Below are 21,193 nucleotides of genomic sequence, written 5' to 3' on the forward strand. Positions count from 1 at the left end.
CTGATCACCTACCAGTATACTTGAGTCCACCCCAGGTGGAGGGGTGACCCTACCCCATTTTTTCTGATCTACAGAGAGCGACTTCTTAATCCTGAGTGAGGACAGGTCTAATCTCCTCACCTGCCTATACAGTGGTTGCCTGAGCGGTAACCCATGTTTGTGAGTATAACCATCTCACCTATTCATTTCCCTTCGTATCTCTGACATACTACACCATATTGGGCTCTCGATTTCTCTCTTTTTTACAGTACATGCTAACTATTTAATGTTCATTTGAAGTTACCTCGTGTTTATTTTAAATAATTTTACTCAGTACAGGTTCCCTTTAAAACAGCTGACTTTGCCGAACACTTAGCAACTGCTGCATTTATAAAGGCTCTTTCCGCATGAAAAGCTGACACTACCGAGCAGAGCGATAAATCACCGCCTTGTGCGGTGATTATTGTAAAAAATGTTACAAAATGATAATTCATAAAGATTACCGCAAGCGGTGTGAGGACGGGAAATACCGCTCCCTCTGATGTGGCGATAACAATGTTAAGTGATTGTAGAGACAGACCTCCCAGCTAGCTGCAGTAGAGCGGAACACGGAGAAATGTATCAACTCAGTAGCTTCCTGTGCTTCCGCAAGCCTACCACCTGCCTGGTTCGGGGAATCTCTGCACTGCTATCGCAACTGAATACATTTTTATGAATGAGCAGCCAGAAGTCTAAAACACCGACAGCGGCGTTTTCCCGCACAGATTCTCTTTACCGACAACAGGTTTATGAATGATAGCCATTGTGACGAAGAACTCTCATGAGAGATCAAAATCTCATGGTGGCTGCCAGCAGAGTTGGTATAATGGGAAAGCACACAGTTTTGTTCCGAATTAAGTAGTGCTCTAATCAATATTTTATCTGAAATATACAGACATCTGGTTAATAGTGAATGGTTAAAGGTAGTGTTGGGCGAACAGTGTTCGCCACTGTTCGGGTTCTGCAGAACATCACCCCATATGGCCGAACTAAGAGCGCTGTGATTGGCCGAACGGGTCACGTGGTTCGGACCCGAACGCGCTCTGATTGGCCGAACGGGTCACGTGGTTCAGGTAAATAAATACCCGATCCACGTCATTTCTCCGCCATTTGTCTGTGGGTTTAGCTTTGGGTAGGCAGGCAGGGTAGTTCTCTCTCCAGCCAGGCTAGCCAGGGTCCCCCCAGTCATTGTGTCGCTGCTGGGAACAGTAGTACACCGCTCACCCACACGATATAGCATTGTATTTACTGCCACTCTGTGTACACCGCTCACCCACCACTGTATAGCATTGTGTTTACTGCCACTCTGTGTCTCTGCTGGGAACAGTAGTACACCGCTCACCCGCCACTGTATAGCATTGTGCTCTGTGTCGATGCTGGGAATAGTAGTACACCGCTCACCCACCACTGTATAGCATTGTGCTCTGTGTCACTGCTGGGAACAGTAGTACAGTAGTAGTAGTAGTAAAAGACATTTTTTCCTTTGAAACTTTACAATCAATTTTCTCAAAAACTATAAGCTCTTTTTCAAATATTTTTTTTCCTCTTGTACCCACTCCCAATGTGCACATACCCTGCAAATTTGGGGTATGTAGCATGTAAGGAAGCTTTACAAAGCACGAACGTTCGGGTCCCCATTGACTTCCATTATGTTCGGAGTTCGGCGCGAACACCCGAACATCGCGGCCATGTTCGGCTAACGTTCGCGAACCCGAACATCTAGGTGTTCGCCCAACACTAGTTAAAGGTAGCATTCATCAATTTCAATCTCAACTATACATCTAATAGTATGATTCAAACATCTTGCTTGTAATAAAATACTTTTGTTTTCTATCTGGATAGATGTAATCCAGCATGGAGGGCTTGGGTATGACGAGAGACGATCAAGGAAGAGAGGAGGAAAATACAAGAAGAGCACAGATTAGTGTAAAGAGTGGGAGAATAGTGAAATAAGTAAATAAGTGAACGTGTTAGTGAAGGGACAGAGAGAGATAATAAAATAAGTAGAGAGTGCTGAAGGGATATATTGGGATATTAAAGAAAGAGAACAGCATAGTGTAGAGAGATGGATGATAATGAAAGGAGAGCACATGTTAGTGCGGAAAGAGCTAAGGATAATGCGAGTAGAGCACGGGGTAGTGAAGAGAAGGGAGACAATGAAAAAAGAGAACAGGTTAGTGAAAGGAGGATAAGAGAAGGGCACATGACACTTAAAGGAGAGATAAGGATAATAAAGGAAGAGAACAGCAGAGAGAGAAAATAATGAAAGGAGAGTGCAGTGAAATGAGGGAAAATGGAGGGTAAGGATAGAAGAGCACAGGGTAGTGTAGAGCGAGGGAGCATCATTAAAAAAGAAAAATTAGAGAAGAAATGTGATAAAATAGTGATTAGAGCACTGGCACTACCAGTTTTCGCACCACTAATGTCTGTACTTGATTCCGTGCTAAGCTATGTGTTTGCCTACCTACGTATACCCCCATACCCATCCCAAAATATGATCAGTAACTTACCCTGTCAAGTTGCAATCAGTACTTTGATTAAAATTTGACAGTGAGGACTAGTGATAATTATAATATGCCAATTAAACTCATCCAAAATTTCACACAAAATGCAATCATGGGTACGCATAATTATGATTTTGAAATTCAATTGATTTTTGTACTTATGCATAATTTTGCACCAACTTTAGCGGTTAATAGCAAAGCAATGCTATTGTCCACAAAATTGTTATCATCATCAAAACACATGTTAAGAAGGATGTTGGGAACAAGTAATTTTTTTTTTTAAATAAAAAGTAGTTTTTGAGAAAATCTATTAAAAAAATTCTAAGGAAATATGATTTTTTGAACTTGGTAAAATGACAGTTTGCTGTGGTACACCAAGTTTAAAGGGGAACTATGGCTAAAAATTGTGACATTTAAAATATGTGGAAACATATACAAATAATAAGTACTCTTTTCCAGAGTAAAATGAGCCATACATTACTTACTCCTATGTTGCTGTCAATTACAGAAGGTAGTAGAAATCTGACAGAAGGGACAGGTTTTGGACTAGTCCATCTTTTCATAGGGGATTCTCACCATTGCCTTTATTCTTTATAAAAATATTCCCTAAAAAGGATTTAAACAATGATGCTGGACAGAGCAACTGCCATTCACTAAGAGCTTTTGAAAATAAATAAATCCCTGAGAATCCCCCCATGAAGAAATGGACTAGTCCAAAACTTGTTGCTTCTCTCAGATTTCTACTACCTACTGTAAGTGACAGCAACATAGGAGAAAAGTAATTTATGGCTCATTTTACTCTGGAAAAAAAAACATACTTCTTATTTGTATATGTTTGCACATATTTTAAATTTTAAAATTGTTCGCCATAGTGCCCCTTTAAATAACATTCCCCTTTGAATTTTTAAAATCAATTTTCTTAAAAACTACACAGCCTTTTTTACTAGTTCCCACTATTCCCCTTTACACATACCTAGCAATCTTGGTAACGATAGCTTTGCTATTAACCGGTAAATTCAGTGCAAAATTATGTGAAATGGCGCAACATTATGCATAATTGTAAAATTGAGATTCCTGCTTATGGTTATGAATGAGCTTTTATTCCTAAAATGTTGCATTACGATTTTGCATCATAATTGCAAATTATAATGTAAAATTATGATTATGCGAAATCCGTACTCATCACTAGAGAGGATCCTGCTTACACATTTTAATATTACCTTATTTACAAAAAAAAACTAGAAAAAGTAGACTTGGACCAATCCTAGTGTCATTTCCCACAACAACCAATTCAGAATTCGTGACATTTTTGGAGGCAAAATAAATGAACTCTGAATGGGGCCAAGATGGGTGCTGTGACTACGCCTCACTGCTCCTTATTATTTTCTTTTTTTATTATCAGCTTTTTTTTAATGGGTTAACCTCAAATTTCAAATCTGTTCATCTCCTAACAGCACAAACAGAAATAATGGTAACCTCTAAATATCTCATCTCAGAGAGGGTCACAGACTGCACACCCTGCAATCCTACAAGAATAACACATCAAGGCTCTGCAGAACATGCAGACCGAGCTGATCTTTATTGTGATCCCGCAAGATTGCCAGCTGTGCTAACATCATATCTACCATATAAAAAGGTTTCATAGTCAGCGGGAGGAACGGCAGCTTCAGCATAGGCTAATTTACTGCGTCTGACCTTATTGTTCAGTGACCAACCTGGTCTAGACACAATTCTTTTCATTTATTAATGCCCAACTCAGGGTGGAAATGTGTTCTTACTCCTGTGCAGAACAGTGTGGTTTTTTTATTTCCTATTTTGCCTTGATTAACTGATGCGTCATAATTAACGTATTGGTCTTTTGCACACTACATGCGATTCTGATTATAATTTTTAATCAATTTTCACATGCAATTCCGATTTGTAATCGGTACTGCATGCTGCGTTTTTTTTTGTGCTTTTCTTTTGATAGCATCCAGAAAAAAACGGAATCGCAAATCGGATTTGCAGTGTGCATGAAGCCTAAAGCTCAACACACACCATACAATCTTGGTTGTTCAATCTTACCACTTTCATGTAGTATAAGAGCTTATCCAATCAATCATTCAAGGTATTTTGAATCTGTTGGCCCTTATACTACATAGATTTGGTAAATCTGTACAACCAAGACTGTATGGTGTGTGTTGAGCTTAAAGCTGATTTTACATCTATTTTTTGCATTTTACTGGGGATGTGATGCCCCTGCCGGATACCACTGCAATTCGAAAAATTACAAACAAGCATCAGAGGGTGCCGACAGGGGGTAATATGCATCGTGCCGCCCCCCCCCTCCCCCCTCACCAGCTCAGTGACTTACTCCCTGCTGAGCAGGAAGTGCATCACTGGGATTCCTGTCGGTCCACGGATGCGCAGCACACCATCACGCTGTGTTGTTTTATACTATGCATGTCCCCCATAGACTACCACTACCCCAGCACTGTACATTAAACACAGTGCTTGTGGTAACACGCTGATGTCCTTGGGTGGGCTCGAATACTTGATGCATCGCAACAGTAAGTGTTAAAGTCTCCATAGACTTTAATTGCTTTTGTGGCCCCTTGCAGCAAATTACATTACAGCTAATGGCCGCCGACTTAATAGCAAAGTCCCCATAGGTGCTAGAATCACCAAATTTTCAGGGTACGTTAAGCAGAAGAGTGAGAACAGGAGGGGAAAATTGTGGGGACAGGAGGAAAAAATACCTTGCAGTTTTTGAGAAAATCAATGTTAAAGTCGGTGGAAATTTTTGCTGAAATTTAGGCGAAAAGCCGCCTACCGCACTTGCATTACCAATTTTCAAATTCTGATGCAGAAATGCAATTTCTGATCAGAAATGCAGAAATTGTATTTCCTCAGAATCCGAATGAGCATCTCTAGTAACACAATGCAGGTATAACCTGCAAGTGTAAAAGGGGCCTTGAAGTCACTAGTCAGGAATACCAGTTGCTGGCTGTGCAGCTGGGAACCAGGGTCCTTCAAATGGGAGGGTGAAAAACACAAGGGGGTAAGAGGCACCCAAAAAAACAATAATGCTACTAAAATATAAAAGAAAAGAGGTGGCTTACCTCAAAAGATGACACTAGATTAAATAGAAAACGTTTTTTAAACTGACAATGGTGATGTGTTTCGTGGGACCTCTGCCTCTTAAGTATTTTCTCTGCCAAGTAGAAGTGTTTAGGCTTCTGTTTACTTTTCAGCAGAGCTGGGCCTAAATTTCATTTAGTTGAACTGCCTTTAGATCGTGATCTGCTAATTACAATTATGTGAAGTTTTGCATGTATTTTTGCAATGACGTCCATATGAGGGTCTGGACATTCAGTTGATTTCATGTTATACATTTGTAATTTTCACATAATAACACGTAATTTCACATAATTTTGTGCTGACTTTAGCTGTTAATACCAAAACCCTCATATATGTCATTGCCACCAAAATGGCTATGTGTGTTAAAGAGAATAGTGGGACCAATTTTAAAAAAGACCTTGTATTTCTTGAGAAAATCAATTTAAAAAATGCAAAGGAAAAATGGTTTGTAAACTCAGAAAAAGTACCCAAAATCGTGAAAATTACATAAAATTGTGAAATTATGGTACTTGATTGGATTCAAAAACAAAATGAATTACAATTTTCCCCCCAAAATTTTTGCATCTTAATTGTGAGTTAAGATGCAAAATTATGATTATGCATAATTTGTGCTCATCCCTAACTGCCTCATTTGCATAGATACAAGTGCTAGTTTTGACCCTTGCAAGGCAAGAAATGTAGTGGGCTAGTATAAACAGCAATGGGAAAACAAATACAGAGCAGCACTCTTAGCAAAGCCTTCTCAACCCACCCATTGCTACCCACCCCTACTAAAACCCAAGTGGGGGATGGGCTCCTACACTGCTACCTAACTCAAAAGGCTGTTGGACCAGTCTATATGTATGCTACAAAACACTTGACTAGGATTGGGTATATTGACAACCACATACTGGAAATGAGGCACAGTCCCTAACAGAAGCTCTTCGTAAATGGTATATGTAATACCTAAAATATAACTTCTATTAATACTGATTAAAATAACAACTGGACCACACCACCACCAACAACATATAACATGAAAATGGAAGGGGGTTAGGAAATAACAATTCAGATGGACTCAATGTCATGAGTATATACATTATAGGGATGTCAAAAGTCAGGATAAGCATCCACTATCATCAAAATAAATAGCTTAAAGTCCATATGAAAAAGTGCTCATGCTGAAAATCCAATCCTGGTGCACGTTTCCAAAATACTGGAGTATGGAGTATATCAACGTTACCAAGAAAGGACAGTCTTCGGCTAAGAGGCACAAAGGTACACCCCCCTAAAACATACACATCACCCCTTAAAGAGACTCTGAAGCGAGAATAAATCTCGCTTCAGAGCTCAAAGTTAGCAGGGGCACGTGTGCCCCTGCTAAACCGCCGCCATCGCGCCGCACAAAGGGAGTCCCTTCACCCCCAAACCCACCCCAGCACGACTTGGTCGTGCATTTGGTCGCTCCTGGAGGCAGGGCTAACGGCTGCAGCCCTGCCTCCAGTCGCGTCTATCAGCGGCGTATCGCCGCCTCTCCCCCGCTCCTCTCAGTGAAGGAAGACTGAGAGGGGTGGGGGAGAGGTGGAGATACGCGCTGACAGACGCGCGTGGGGCAGGGCTGCGGCGGTTAGCCCTGCCCCATGCGGAAGCGCTCCCCCGCATTACAGAGGGGATTTGGGGGGACAGGGACCCTCGTGCAGCCGCGGGATAGCGGCGTTTTAGCAGGGGCACAAATGCCCCTGCTATTTAGGAGGTCTGAAGCGAGATTTATTCTCGCTTCAGACTCTCTTTAAAAATCGACATGTTTCCACATTAACATAATCTAGTCTTCATCGGGAAAATAAAAAAGGTGCAGTGCTCAACAGTGCATAATAACAGTGGTACAGCATGTAGCCCAAGTCAGAGCCAACCTGATAATGGCTCACAAGTAAGTATATATAGAGATATACTCCACCCAAATCAATTAACCAAGTAGACAACCCCTACTTAATTTACACCTGAGTGGAAAGCCGGTCACGGGGTGGGGACCAGGAGGAAACCAGAATATCAACAATCAGTATATATCCTCCCACTGTCCACAAGCAATTCCACATGCCTTTGCACCATTTAAAAAAAAAAGCAAATCCTATACATCTTATCTATATCAAACAGACAAGTATATCTATACTACACACACTTCCGCTGCAGGCATTCTGGTGTGTGTGTGTATCATATGGGAGCACAGTGCAGGGATTTGACCCGGCTGGACAGCCTCTGATGGGTCATTGCACATCTGCACATCAACAAAACCGTCCTGTTGTGATCAAAAACGGAATGTCAATGTAAATGTGCTGCTTAACAGCTTCTGTGGATCATCATTGTCATCATTGTACATGACTACTTTTGTTGACGTCATTAATTAATACAGTATTGCAGCAAATTTGTCATTGCTTCATAACAGTGTAATAGTATGAAAAAGAAAAAAAAAGAATGATCCCAAAACTGCATAGTAAATTATGGCAAAAAAAGAGGGACTGGTGGGAATAACCCACTTTCTGAACATGGAGCTACGCAGGTACATCTGACACCAATCTCAAATTCCACATCTCAGTAAGTGAACGAGGCAGATGGGGGCTGGAGAGAGACCTGGAGATAAAAATTGAATGCTGTAAAGTAAGTGCGGTGACCTAGATCTATGTGATTTTACATTGGGCGATATAAAATCACTTCTCGCTAATGTATGTCAGGCTGACACATTTGGAAGGGAGAGACAATAAGTCAGCGCCGGGAAGGCTCCGACATGATGAGCTGGAGGAGCTCAGGTGGAAGGAAGGATGAGTCACTGGCAGGGAAGTCGATGGGCCTCGATGAGCTATTGCAGCTGGTGGGTGGCAGTAATGCAGTTTCAGAAGATGAATCTCCGGCTGATCTTTGTATATTAGAATGATGCACAGTGATCATGCTGGGAACAAAGATTCCGGCCACCGACAGAATGTTTTACCACGTCTGGCGTCTATTTACTGCATGGATGACATTTTGGAAGTACAGTTTTCACACTTCGCTCTGAAGTGCATCTTCGACCCATCTGAAAATTGCCCTTTTATCATTGCTGTCTTCACGTTGGAATAAAAAAACGTGAACAAAATGGAAATGCTGGAGCTCGATAGTCGCTTTGCTAGCAACAGTTCAACAGTGGTTTATACATTACAAAAATAAATATCCAATTTGGTATTCCAGTTAAATTAAAATTCTGTGACTTCTGTGCAAGGGTTGGTCAAAGAGATTCTAATAATTCCAACTTGCATGGATGCCTAAAACAATATGTTTGCAGCTTACAACTGGGCCATTTGAAGGCACATCTAGAAAGGGAGGATGAGGCATTTCGTGGGTACACTCCTACTTCCTCAGGTCAATGTGCCTGGCGGTATAGCATGCATGGCTAGGAGGAGCACACAATAGGCCATGCATGCTATACCTCCAGACACTTACAATGACTTGAGGAAGTGGGAATGCATTCACTAAAATTACAAGTAAAATGAAAATGAACAAGCTTTATAATTTCTCTTGATCTCTAGCTTCAGCAAACATCGCAGCTCACTAGCATCTTTTTCTCACCTCAGCATCCTCCCAACTTTTCCCAAATAAGAGCCTCAAAAAAATCTCCAAGTAACACTCAGATGGACCGATAGACAGAAGACACTCACCATGGCAGCTTGGTAGGGCCCTGTTCCACCCAGGTCTCCCGTCATCCCCCATGATGCATGTCAGGGTGGAGTATCCTTGCAGGACGTAACCAGCATCGCAGTAATAAGTAACTGTAGATCCAAGTTTGTAATCTGAGCCCAGCCTGGTGCCATTCATGATATTTCCAGGGTCAAAACATGATTCCCGCAATTTAGCTGCAAAAAGGAAAGAGACAAAAACCAAAATGATCACATTTGAACACACACTGAATAGGGAGAAAAAGAAGTGTTGGTTTCTTGAACAGTTCTCTGCATAGCTGGACTCAAACTGGAACATGGAGAGACGACACTGATTGTCAATCAGCTTCTATGGTCCAGTAACAAGCTTTACCCTTTCATGATGACCACTAACCTTACCTGCCTCTTCCTAATGAAATAAAGAAATAAAACCTAACCTTAACGTTCCCTTCCTAATAAAAGGCATTCTCCTGCTAAATGAACACTTTCCCTTCCTAATGGAAACCGTCTTCCTGTCACCTAGCTTTAAAGAGACTCTAACAAAATTTTCATCCTTATTTCTGTTATCCTATAAGTTTCTATGCCTGTTCTAATGTGGTCTGGCTTACTGCAACCTTTCCTACTTGCACAGTGGCTGTGTTATTTCTGTTATATGATCTAATCTTCTCTCCTCTGTAGGGTCTGTCGTGCTAAGGCAGTCTGGCTGGAATGTGCTGTGCTGCTTGTGATTGGATAGAAGCTGTACACACCCTCTCCAGGCCCCCTGCAAGCTATGTGTGACTCACACACTCTGCTTACTTGAGCCTATCACAAGCTTTTAGCAGCCATGTCTTTTGTTTGTAAACACTGCCTAAAACTGGTAATTACAAGCCAGGTTTGCAGCAGAGTGGCAGAAACAGCACAGAGGGGCCCAGGAGAACATAATGAATAGAATGGTATGCTTTTTATTGCAAGAATTTTAGAGTACAGATTCTCTTTAATGTCTCCTTCCTAAAGAAAAACCTCTTCCTGGCGCCTAATCTTATTCTCCCCTTTCTAATGAAAGCCCTCTTCCTGACACCTAACATTAACTTTACCTTTATAGACATCTAATCTTGTATTTTTAATTTGGGTCCACTTTAACTTCCCCTTCCTTATAAAATCATTCTCTGGAAACCAAATCTAAACCTCCCCTTTCTAGTAAATGTCCTCATAATACCTAATTTTACCCCCCCCCCCTTTTTCTAATGAAAGGCCTCTTCCTGACACCTAACCTTAGCCTTTCCTCCCTACTGAAAACCCTCTTCCTGACCAAAGCAGTGAATTTGGGTGTGAATTACGGCTTTGATTAAACTAGTAAATTACCAGCTACAGGCAAATAAGTAATTATTAGGCTGTGGTTAAATATTGGCTTGCCTGTGGGGGAAGGGGCTAATTTTTTGGTATGGTCTTCAGCAGCTTTATAGTTTATGTGGCTTGGAGCAGTAGTGAACCAGAGTTTGGCTACATTGTAGTCAAACTCTAGTCTTCATGTAGGTAAGGAAGTGAAGGGGGTTTAGTGTTAGACATAGGTGGAGGGGAAGTTAATTTGAAAATAGGATGTAGTGAAGGTTATAGTGAAAATAGGATAAGATAGGCCGATAGTAGGATATCAGTAATGTTACAAATATTCTACTATTGATAACAGGTGATAGTAGAATACCGGTACATTTTCAATATTATACTATAATATCTCACGCCCATTTTTTCCTCATGGTGCTTTAAATGTACACTTCCTGACACCTACCCTTAGCCTCCCCTTCCTATTGAAAGCCCTCTTCCTGACACCTAACCTTTAAGAGAACCCGAGGTGGCTGAAATGATAAAAAAAGTAAGCTACTTACCTAGAAACAGGGAAGCCTCTGGTTCTTTCAGAGGTTTCTTGCATCCTCCTGGAGACCAGTGCTGCTGCCCTGGACCCTCTTTTAGATTGTGACAGTGCCCCTCTTTGTGATCGAGCAAGGCGTACTGCACCTGTGTGAGTACATCCGTGCCTGCGGAGTAGAAAGCACTTGTCTGATATGTTCGGAGGGTCCGCACGTGGCAATGGTGGAGGAAAGGAGGATAAGGGAAGCCACTAGAGGATCCCGAAGCTTCCTGCTTCATAGGTAAGTAGCTAACTTTTTTATTTACAGTGCAGCCTCCTTAATTACACTTTAACCCTTCCTAATGAAAGCCTTTATCCCGAAACCTAACCTTAATCTTGTTTGTCTAATGAAATCCCACTTCCCGACATCTAACCTTAACCTTCCCTTCCTAATAAAAGGCTAATTCTTGCCTTTCCCCTCTTAAAAGAAACCCCTTCCCAAGAACTAATCTCAATCTCAACTTCCTAACAAAGTTACCTAATGATGTCTAGTGCCTTCTATTACATTTTGAAATTTTTATTTGAAAGCATGACTAGATATGATGGAAAATCTCCATATGAGCAGACAGAGGAGGAGTGGCAAGCAACGGATGACCACATAATATTACATTTCATTTAGCAGCACAGTAGTAACAGTCCAGTTGATGCTCAGTAGATTTTTGTTTAACCTTATGCATCATGCCTCAATGTAGCAGTGACACAGACAGCAATAAAAAACACTGAGGCCCTGTTCAGAGTGGGGTGTTGTGGAGCGACATAAAGGGGGCATCTTAAAGCAGAAAATAACACTGAAATGTTAAATCTATACATGCAGTGCAATACCTTCCAAGGGATTACAGTACCCCAACACACTGCATACATTGTGGTTCTGCATAACTTGTGCGTTGAAGTGAATGGGAACCGCATTTAAAAAAAATGAAGCAAATACTTACCTAAGGAGAGGGAAGGCTCTGGGTCATATAGAGCCTTCCGTCTCCTCTATCGGTGCTCTCTACCCTGTGCTGGCTCCCCCCTGTTTCAATCCCCCGCCGAAAGGGTATTTGGAAGTCTTCGGGAGCCGTGTCCTCCCAAAGACGTGCGGCTCCATACTGCACAGGCGTGAGCGTGCAAGAGAGCGTGCTTGCGCAGGTGCAGTACAGGGCCGTCCTTCTTCAGGAGCACTCGGGCTCCCTGAAGACTCCTGAAGCCTCCTTTGGCCGGGTAAAGCAGTATTTGACTAATTTAGTCAAATACTGCTACCGGGCGAGCCAGCACCGGAACGACGGGACCAGAAGAGGAGCCGGAAGGCTCTATAGGACCCAGAGCCTTCCCTCTCCTTGGGTAAGTATCTATCTCATTTTTTTAAATGTGGTTCCCATTCACTTTACCAGAGGCAGTGAAGCATACTTTTAATTGACTGTATGCTTCACTTAATGTGACACAGTTTAGTGAATCAAGCCCCTAGTGCGGTCAGATAGCAAACTATTGTTTTGCTAGTCAATTTAATTTGTTTGTAATAAGAAATACTGTTGAATGGACAGAGGCCTCTTTATTTCTTGACAAATGATAGATCTCTTTTATTACACCCCTGCAGTGAAAACGACTTTCTCTTTAATTTCTGCATCTGATATAACATATAATATAAAACCGTTTTTATATTTTCTCAGTGCAGTAAAGGGGAAAAAGCCTTGGAAATCTCTGTCATCAATTTTAGCTTCGTCTCTTGGCCTCTTTTGGTACCGTGGTACCGATGATGAATGGCACGGCGAGAGCCCGGCCAAACCAACCGTGAAAAGACAAAAGAAATTTACCTGTGGATAAATAACTTTTAAACCATATTGATATTACAACAGCATTGCATATGGATGGTGCGCTGTACAGTAATCTGATGACAAATGGAACGGATCACTGAGGACAATAGATTGTTTTCACACAAAGAAATACACTCTCAGAAAAAACACTGACCATGAGTGGCTTAAAGGGGAAGCTTCATGCATCCGCATCCTTTATCCTTTACTTAAATATAAAGCTCTTCAGTTCCAGTGGACCACTTCCTGGTCACTGGAGAGCGGTGGATGATGATGTCAGAAGAGTGTGGAGAGGAAAGAGAGGGATTTCAAATCCTCCATCCTAGGTGTGGCTAAACCAGACAGAGCCATGGAAGTCCTCTCCACTCATTCTGATTCTGTCCACATTTCAGATTAGAAATCCAGAAATAGGAATTCTGCAGAAATCCGATTTACTGTAACTCAATCATTTTAGCCCAGTCACAGAACTCAAGAGCATTGGACCAGAATGCAGAACTTTTCTGCAAAATGTTAATTTCAGACTAATCACAAGACTGATTTTTCAATTTTCGTTTTTCCGACTTGTTCATGTTTCGCATTCTCTGATGCAAAAAGATGACTACTAGAATACTCCCCGAAAATTGGAAAAATAGAAAAAAGGTAAATCGGATATTCAGAAATCGGAATATCAGAAATAGAAATTTCTGCATAATCTAAAATAAGCATTTCCGACCATACCTACTGTGCATTCCCTTTACACACCAGCTACAAACCATTTCAGTATACGTCATTTTACGCATTACTGAGCAGACTCTTTCCCGGCAGCCGCACGTCATTGATCGCGTGCCTGCAGCCGGTGACATCATGTGCATGCGCAGAGCTCTCCTGTCCTGGCTGCTGCCGCAGGATCAAGGCTGCTCGGCCACCGGGAAAGCATCTGGGCAGTAATGCGTAAAATGACATATGCAGAAATGACCCCAAGGTCATTCCCAATAGCTGTTCGCTATATAACAAGTTCAGGCCATCTCTACAAACCATCACCATTAGGAATAATCATTAAAGTGTAAAAAATGTATGCTTGAAATCAAATTTCATGAAAATTATATGTTGCTTGAAATTGAGGCTATTTACACACCAGGACGTTGCGTTTAGGGGACGTTATAGGGCACATAACGTGCCCCTAACGCAACACCTGGTGGTGTTGGAGCAGGACGCTACCAAGAGCCGCGTTGCAAGCAGCTTTTGGTGCACCTGCTCTATCGGAGGCGCTGTGGAGACCACGTGAGCGGAGCTCTCCGCATCACGTGGTCCCACCAGCCAATCAGCGGCCGCTCCAAAGAGTAAACACTGCAAGTGCAGTGAATGCCAAGTAGCCATGTGCCTGGCTACATAGCGGCCTCTTTCCGCCTCCTCTCCGCCCCTAAAATGAAAAAAAAAAACCTACTGAGCATGTGCAAACAGTCTAACTCGGCTTAGCCGCGTGTAAAGTACTGCATGCAGTACGTTATGTAGACGTGCTGCGTTACAATGTAACCCAACGTGGGCACTGTGAATAGCCCATTGATTTTTCATTGCTTTGCGTTGGGGTGAGTTACAGGCTGCTCTAACGTGCGCCTGTAACGTCCCACTGTGAAACCATCCTGAAAGAATCAGAATAACTTGATAATTTCCTATCAGTTTTTATTGATCCAAGTTCAAGCTACAAAATGTTTAGGGCCCGTTTCCACTATCGTGAATCTGCATGCATTTTCTGCACGCAGATTCGCACAACCAATACAACTTAATTAGCCTGTTTCCACTTGTCAGGAAAACAGAGCGTTTTTCTGTGTAGGAAAAATCTGCACAGCAGAGCCATCAGAATTCACACACCGCAAGGCAAGTGCGATTAACATACAATGTAAATAATAGGAAATTCGTATGCGTTTTCAGATGCAAATTTTACCACAGATTTTAACGTGAATGTGCCTAAAATCAATGTGAAAGCACACAGGCACTGACATGGTTAAATTTGCATACTTAAAAAATGAAAAAACATGCGCAAATTCACGGTAAAATTTGTGGTAAAATTTGCATCCGCATGCAAATTAGTTTTCACATTTTTCTCAACTAATTCGCACTGCACAAGTGGAAATTGGCCCTTACGTGAAATTACGTGCAGATGAATGTCTGTTAAACAAGGTGTGTATGAGATCTGCAGATGATATAGACTATGAATGCATTTTGCAGGAACGGATCTTGTGCAGATACTGATCTGTTGCATGTGTGCAGCATCTTTGTGTGCAGCATCTAGCAAAGATTTTTATTTGATGGGGAGTTCAGCTCCATAGAATAGACTGTGTAGGTATGGCTCTCATACTACATGGAAGGGGGTAAAATTGGTCTGTGATCTTTCAATTTCCAAAGACTTTTATCTGATGTGTGTACCCACCTTTACTCTGTTGCTCATTCAGATTGCAAATCAGCTGCTAGTGACTAGCAGCATACAGCAGCAATTGGACTATACTGAGAGATTATCAAGTCTACAATTGCTGACTTAATTCTAAAAATTATAATTGCCTGCCATGAGTCAGAGACTGCTGAATCCAAAACAATAGCATGACAAACACGGCAAGCAATCATCATTTTCAATTAACGCGCCATACCTATATATAACCTTATCTATATAATAACTTTTCAGCACAGTGAAAAAAGAAAACCTCAAAAAACGCTTTACCTAGTTGGCTTCAATATTACTTCTTGTCTTATTAAATAATGGTAGTGTCCCAAAAACTCTTGAGTACTCCAATGGAATTTTTTAAGACCTTCATTTAAAAAATCTTGAAACTATGTGATTTTTGGCATCTACACATGAGAAAAGCCTCTGTGTAAATACATATTTTTGGAGGAACATTTCATCATTGATCCTCCTCCACCCTTTCAATGTCCAGGTTTTTTGACACTTTGTACACCTTTTTACAAGAAATTCTGGCTGTAGAGATGCCCTGAGGCTCTGTTCACATCTAAAATTGAAATCGCAAAAGCAAGCGTTTTGCGATTTTGTGTGCAATTTTTTTTAGTGCCTCCCGGTGCTTGCATGCCCACTGCATTTTTTTGAAAAAGCGCTTTTCCCGAGCGATTTTGTAATTCACTCCCTGGCGCAAGTCAGGAAGTGAACTCTTTGACCCGGAAAACAATAAATACAATGTATTTATTCTTAAAATCGTGACTGCAATTGCTGCGCAAAGCGAGCGTTTAGTGCTCTTCCTATACCTTCCATTAGAGCAAAAGCGTCCCAAAAATGGTACAGGCACCTCTTTGTGGAGAGCAAAGTGGACGCAACGTGCTGATATGAACCTGCGCTTGAAAAAAGGCCGAAAATACCCTTAGTGTGAACAAGCCCTGAAGGTTTCTGATGTTCGCATGTCATTAAAGTCAATGGGGCTAACCACGGATTTTGCCGTAAAATTTCCGAGCAAGTTCACAAACGTGGAATCGTGATGTTCAGCCATGCCTATTGATCATTACATTTAAAATTACTATACACTTTTATGTAGATGCAGCCAAAATTTCCAATAGTGTGTGTGTGTACTTAAAGGATACCAGAGCCGAATGTTATATTAAAAACGGGGGGAGCAGGCATGTATTAGGTACAGTCCCCATGCCTATCTGTCCCCCTGAATCCAAAACTTTCTTTCTGCCTAAATCTGTATTACCATATTTTTTATTTTTTATTGAAGTTGGGATTTAAAATGACTCCATGCAGTGGTGGGTAATATAGGAGGAAACAGTTAAAAAGATACAAGAGCATGGAAGAAACGAAAACAGCTGTAACAATGACTGGAAGCTGATGGCTTTCAGAATAATTGGGATTAGAGTGTAGCATATTACATGAATCTGGGCACTTCTAAGTGAGCACTTAATATTCAGTCAGAAGGCATGTCACTTAGTCCTGAGGCATGAAGTATGACAAGCCCGTAAGGTCAAGGAGCTAGAGATGTTTTCAGGAATTCAAGAATGTCAAAACAAGTGTTCTGTGATCTGCTGCTCAAAGTTAAATGCAGATGCTTTACTGAAGCTAAAATATAAAGTGTGTGGATGGTTTACAAAATATTTGCACATCTGCATCCCCACTATGATAAATAATGAACGTTTGCCAGCTTTCTTTCTGCCTCATAAAGCAGTGTACTTAGTTAATATAGGAGTGCCTAGTAGACTGCAAGATGTCCCCTCTCAATTGGGCTTCCATTGTGTAGTATGCTCCTATTGTTTGCGTCTTCCACCCTGTGTCCGTCTTGTGTGTCCTCCATATTGTGTCCGTCCTCCTGTGTCCTCCATTCCATGTGTCCTGTGTCGTCCATCCCGTGTTTCCTCCGTCCCATGTTCGTTCCCCCAATGCCCTCCATCCCAGGGGGAAAGAGGATGCGGGGACAACAGAGGACACAGGAGGACAGGGGACACTGGGTGGCAGAGGACACAGGGAACAGAGGAGGACACAGGGACACAAGAAACACAAGTAAGGCACAAGGGGGCATAATAATGGGGGGTGAAGGTCCATAAGATGCCCCCTCACTATAGACACACCAGGCTTAGTATAGAAAAATACGGCATGTAGTTTTTATACTATGCCTATTTCTATTGTCAAGATTTATAAAAAATTGATTTCCATTAAAGCCGTGTGCAAAAGGCCTTAAATCAAGGAACTGAATTCGGCACAGATAAATAGAAGGCTGTAGCAACAGGTGTTTCCAGTTTTCATTCAGTTATTCTTTATATTTGTTAGCTAAAATTAAAGTAAATGTCTTCTGGGACAGCTTTTAAACATGGAAATATGTATATCAGAAACTCACTGTTCACCTCCCTGTAGCTCTGCAATAGAAGCTCAATTTGTTTTATTAAAGCAAACTTAAAGTAGGAATACGTTTAAAAGAAAATTAATTGTATGTGTAGTAGCAATAACATATAGAACTTTTCTGGTGTCTTATATTCTTCATTTCAATTTAAAGGGCTCAGTTTTAACTCTGAAGTATTAACAGCAGCCTTGTTAGGGTGACAGAACATCTCATTCATTCTGCTTCAAACAAAAAGAAACAATTTGTTGGTGAGCTTAACACAAACAAGTTTTAAGTATGCTTGGTACTAAATGTACCCATCTCTATCTCATCATGTTACGTGCCAGTTCTGACACACTTAAAATAAAATTGTTTTGAATAAGTTAACCACTTAAGTACCAGCGGTCTCTGCCCACTTAAGGACCAAAGACCGCTGGTACAGAAACGTCGGAATCCCGATGGAATACCGAAAAATCGCTGCACATACCCGTCGCAACTGCCTTACGTCGGGATCCTGTGAGCCCGTCGGGAGCCGCTTTCATTGGCTCCTGACCCTGTATTGCAATGTAAGCCAATGGGAGTTGCTTACGTTGAAAGACAGGCCAGAAGCCAATGAAATCAGCTCCTGACCTGCTCACAGGGCTCTGCCATCATAGAGACAGGCAGAGCCAGTGAGCTGTGGCGACAGACAGCGGGGATTAAGCAGCGAGATTGGCAGGAGCGACGGAAATGGTGGATGTGTTCAGCGGCGGCTAATTGAAATCTACACCCTGCCAGCCAGGTGACCACCAAAACAGGGCATAGATTTCAATAAGCTTGGTCCTTAAGTAGTTAAACACATAACCAAGATAATACCCTTTACAAAAGACAAGATAATGACTAGTTCGTGGACACAGTATAGGAAGGGTGCTGATTACATTCTGTAGATAAGTCTTCTTTAACAGTGTCTTTGTGGAAACAAATAAAACAAACCCTTGCATAAAACTACGATGAAGAAACAAGCTCACCTTTATATTCCAGGTGAAAGCCGGTGAAACTAACAGATCCATCACTTCTAAAAGCCAGATGCATGTTGTTTGAACTGCTTTCAATACGTTCTGGTAGCTTGCTGTCCTGGAAACTTCCAATCAAAGGACTATTTCCATCCGGACCATCATAAATGTATAGGAAGTCATAATTTGGTTCAATGCTAAAGCTATGGGAATTAGAAAAATATGGTCATATATTTTACAGTACAGTATATACTGTATAGTCCACACATTTAAAAGAACATTGCAAACATTTCATATATATATATATGTTTAACATTTCCTTTTTTTGGGGGAGGAGGATCTGTGTATTGAAAAGTTATATTAGTTGACTGAATTCTACTGACTTTTTCACCATCCCGACTTTTACGGCTCTTTCACGACGTTAAAGTTGCACATCATAAAATACTTTAATGCAGAGTAACGCACAGCAATGGAAAGTCTATGTGACATTCACAGTGCACACATTGCGTTAGTGTGTAATGTGTAGCGTTATCAAAAAGTGCTGCATGCTGTGCGTTTATCAATGATTCTGCTGCGTTACTTGTGTTGCACATGTTCAGTAATGTTTTTTTTTTCCTTTTTTAAAATGTTCCGCATGCGCTGTTTTCATTCCATAGTAAATACATTTTGTCACGTGCGACTTTAACGTCACACTGTGAAAGTGTATATGCGTTGCGTTACAGCTGCGTTGTGCGACCTTAACGTTGCATCAAATGCAACGTCCTACTGTGAGAGTAGCCTTAGTCTGGAATTCTTCGTTTTCGTTGAATTCATCTACAATATTATTATGTTACAATTCCAATTTATTTTGAAGTTTGAAAATAAAATAGCAGAAACATGCAGTCAGGATTCTGTGATAAACATTCCCTGTCAAATTATTACAGTTCCAAGCTTCATAAATTTGAATATATTTGCACCCATTCAAAATTATTACCATCTCATTCACCATGCCTTTTCACTGCTGAAAAGGTACAAAGGAACGTGAACTGGAGATTGTGGAAGTAGGTTGTTGAAACATGTTATGACATCTTATAATTCAGACTGTTACATTTCAGAATTCTAAATTTTTTATATTAGTATTCTGACTTGTATAGTCAATATAAAAATGTTCATTTCTGAGAAAAAAAATACATGTATTTCATTTTTTCTTTCATTTTTCTCTTCCAATAATAGTTCTGAAATAAAAAAGCAATGGCTTTTTTTCAGAGTTTGGGTTATTACTTTAATTTTCTGCATTAACAGCCCAACAGGTGTGAAAGAAACATTTCAGTTTTGAAATGAAAAGGAAAAAAATAAATATGTTTATTTAACCATATTAAGCTGAATAGGTGTTTAAAATAGCCACTGATTTGCAAAATCTGCATTAAGCTGTGCTTTAATTAATTTTGTTAATTGTCACACTTTTTTAACGAGTATACATAAAACTAGCATACTGTTACTAAAAAAAAATCTAGACGAAATAATTACTTTCTGGCATGTTAAAACAATTAGCTATATTTTTAAACTGTCATGTGGAAAATGTTTATTGTGATGTATAAGTTTAATGTGGGTGGTGTAAAGCAGATCGTTTTGTTAATTAACTTTTATCACAACTACAGTAAGAGGACCTCTCAGTGGGTATCTGGGCATGACATCACAGAAAACTCACAAAATGATCCCAAAGATGCATAGTGGAACATGCATAGTGGATACATTAAAAATAAAAAAAAATGGAATGTCCAATTAATAATTATTTGCTTCTTTATTGATATCCACATTTTTATGAAAATTGGGATTATGTTGAATGCCTGAGTAAATGAATAACCAAAAATCATTACTAAATGTAATGTTCACTTAAACAACAACAAAGTGAAAACAAAATGCCCAACTTCAACTGTTCAGTTGACATAGGAGGGACACACTGCTATGAAAATGTCTCTGGTTATAATGCCTGGCAACCAAAAACCTTTATTTTAATTCAGGTAATTATAGGCTATTGTGATACAATGTTTGTGCTCTTCATATAGCTACTTAAATCACAATTAGTAAGAATGTGTTTTTTTTTCTATTTCAGACTTCATCGTTTTCCAGTAAAACAAGGGAGGGTTGCCAATTGTACTTTCCATATAAATTAAAGCTCTGTTTATAATTAGTATTTTAGTTATATAAAAAATTCTAATAATCTGTCCCCAGTAAAGATAAATAAATACATAAATCTCAAAAATCTGTTAACTCCTGACATAGAATGTAGCTAAAATGCTCTCCTACTGTATCTTATCTACAGCATACTGACCCCTTACCTACTGCGTTATTCAATTGGCTAATTATACTGTAAGCTGCTATGGACAGAGCTCACCTCCTATTGAATCTTGATATTTCTGTACTTGCTGACTTTCCTATTTATGTATACATTGCACAGCATG

At 40.6% G+C, this 21,193-nt stretch overlaps 1 protein-coding gene across 1 annotated transcript in view; it reads right to left on the reverse strand.

Moving 5' to 3' along the window:
* CSMD3 (CUB and Sushi multiple domains 3) overlaps positions 1-21,193 on the reverse strand; it is a 1,539,978-nt gene that overhangs the window by 456,185 nt on the left and 1,062,600 nt on the right. Inside the window, exons 31-32 of the mRNA XM_068237930.1 lie at positions 18,768-18,955; positions 9,305-9,499 (exon numbers count right to left, since the gene is read on the reverse strand). Of these exons, the coding sequence (XP_068094031.1) occupies positions 9,305-9,499; positions 18,768-18,955 (383 nt within the window). The remainder of the gene's footprint in view (positions 1-9,304; positions 9,500-18,767; positions 18,956-21,193) is intronic.

The sequence above is a fragment of the Hyperolius riggenbachi genome, chromosome 5, assembly GCF_040937935.1.
Source record: "Hyperolius riggenbachi isolate aHypRig1 chromosome 5, aHypRig1.pri, whole genome shotgun sequence".
Classification (NCBI taxonomy): Eukaryota; Metazoa; Chordata; class Amphibia; order Anura; family Hyperoliidae; genus Hyperolius; species Hyperolius riggenbachi.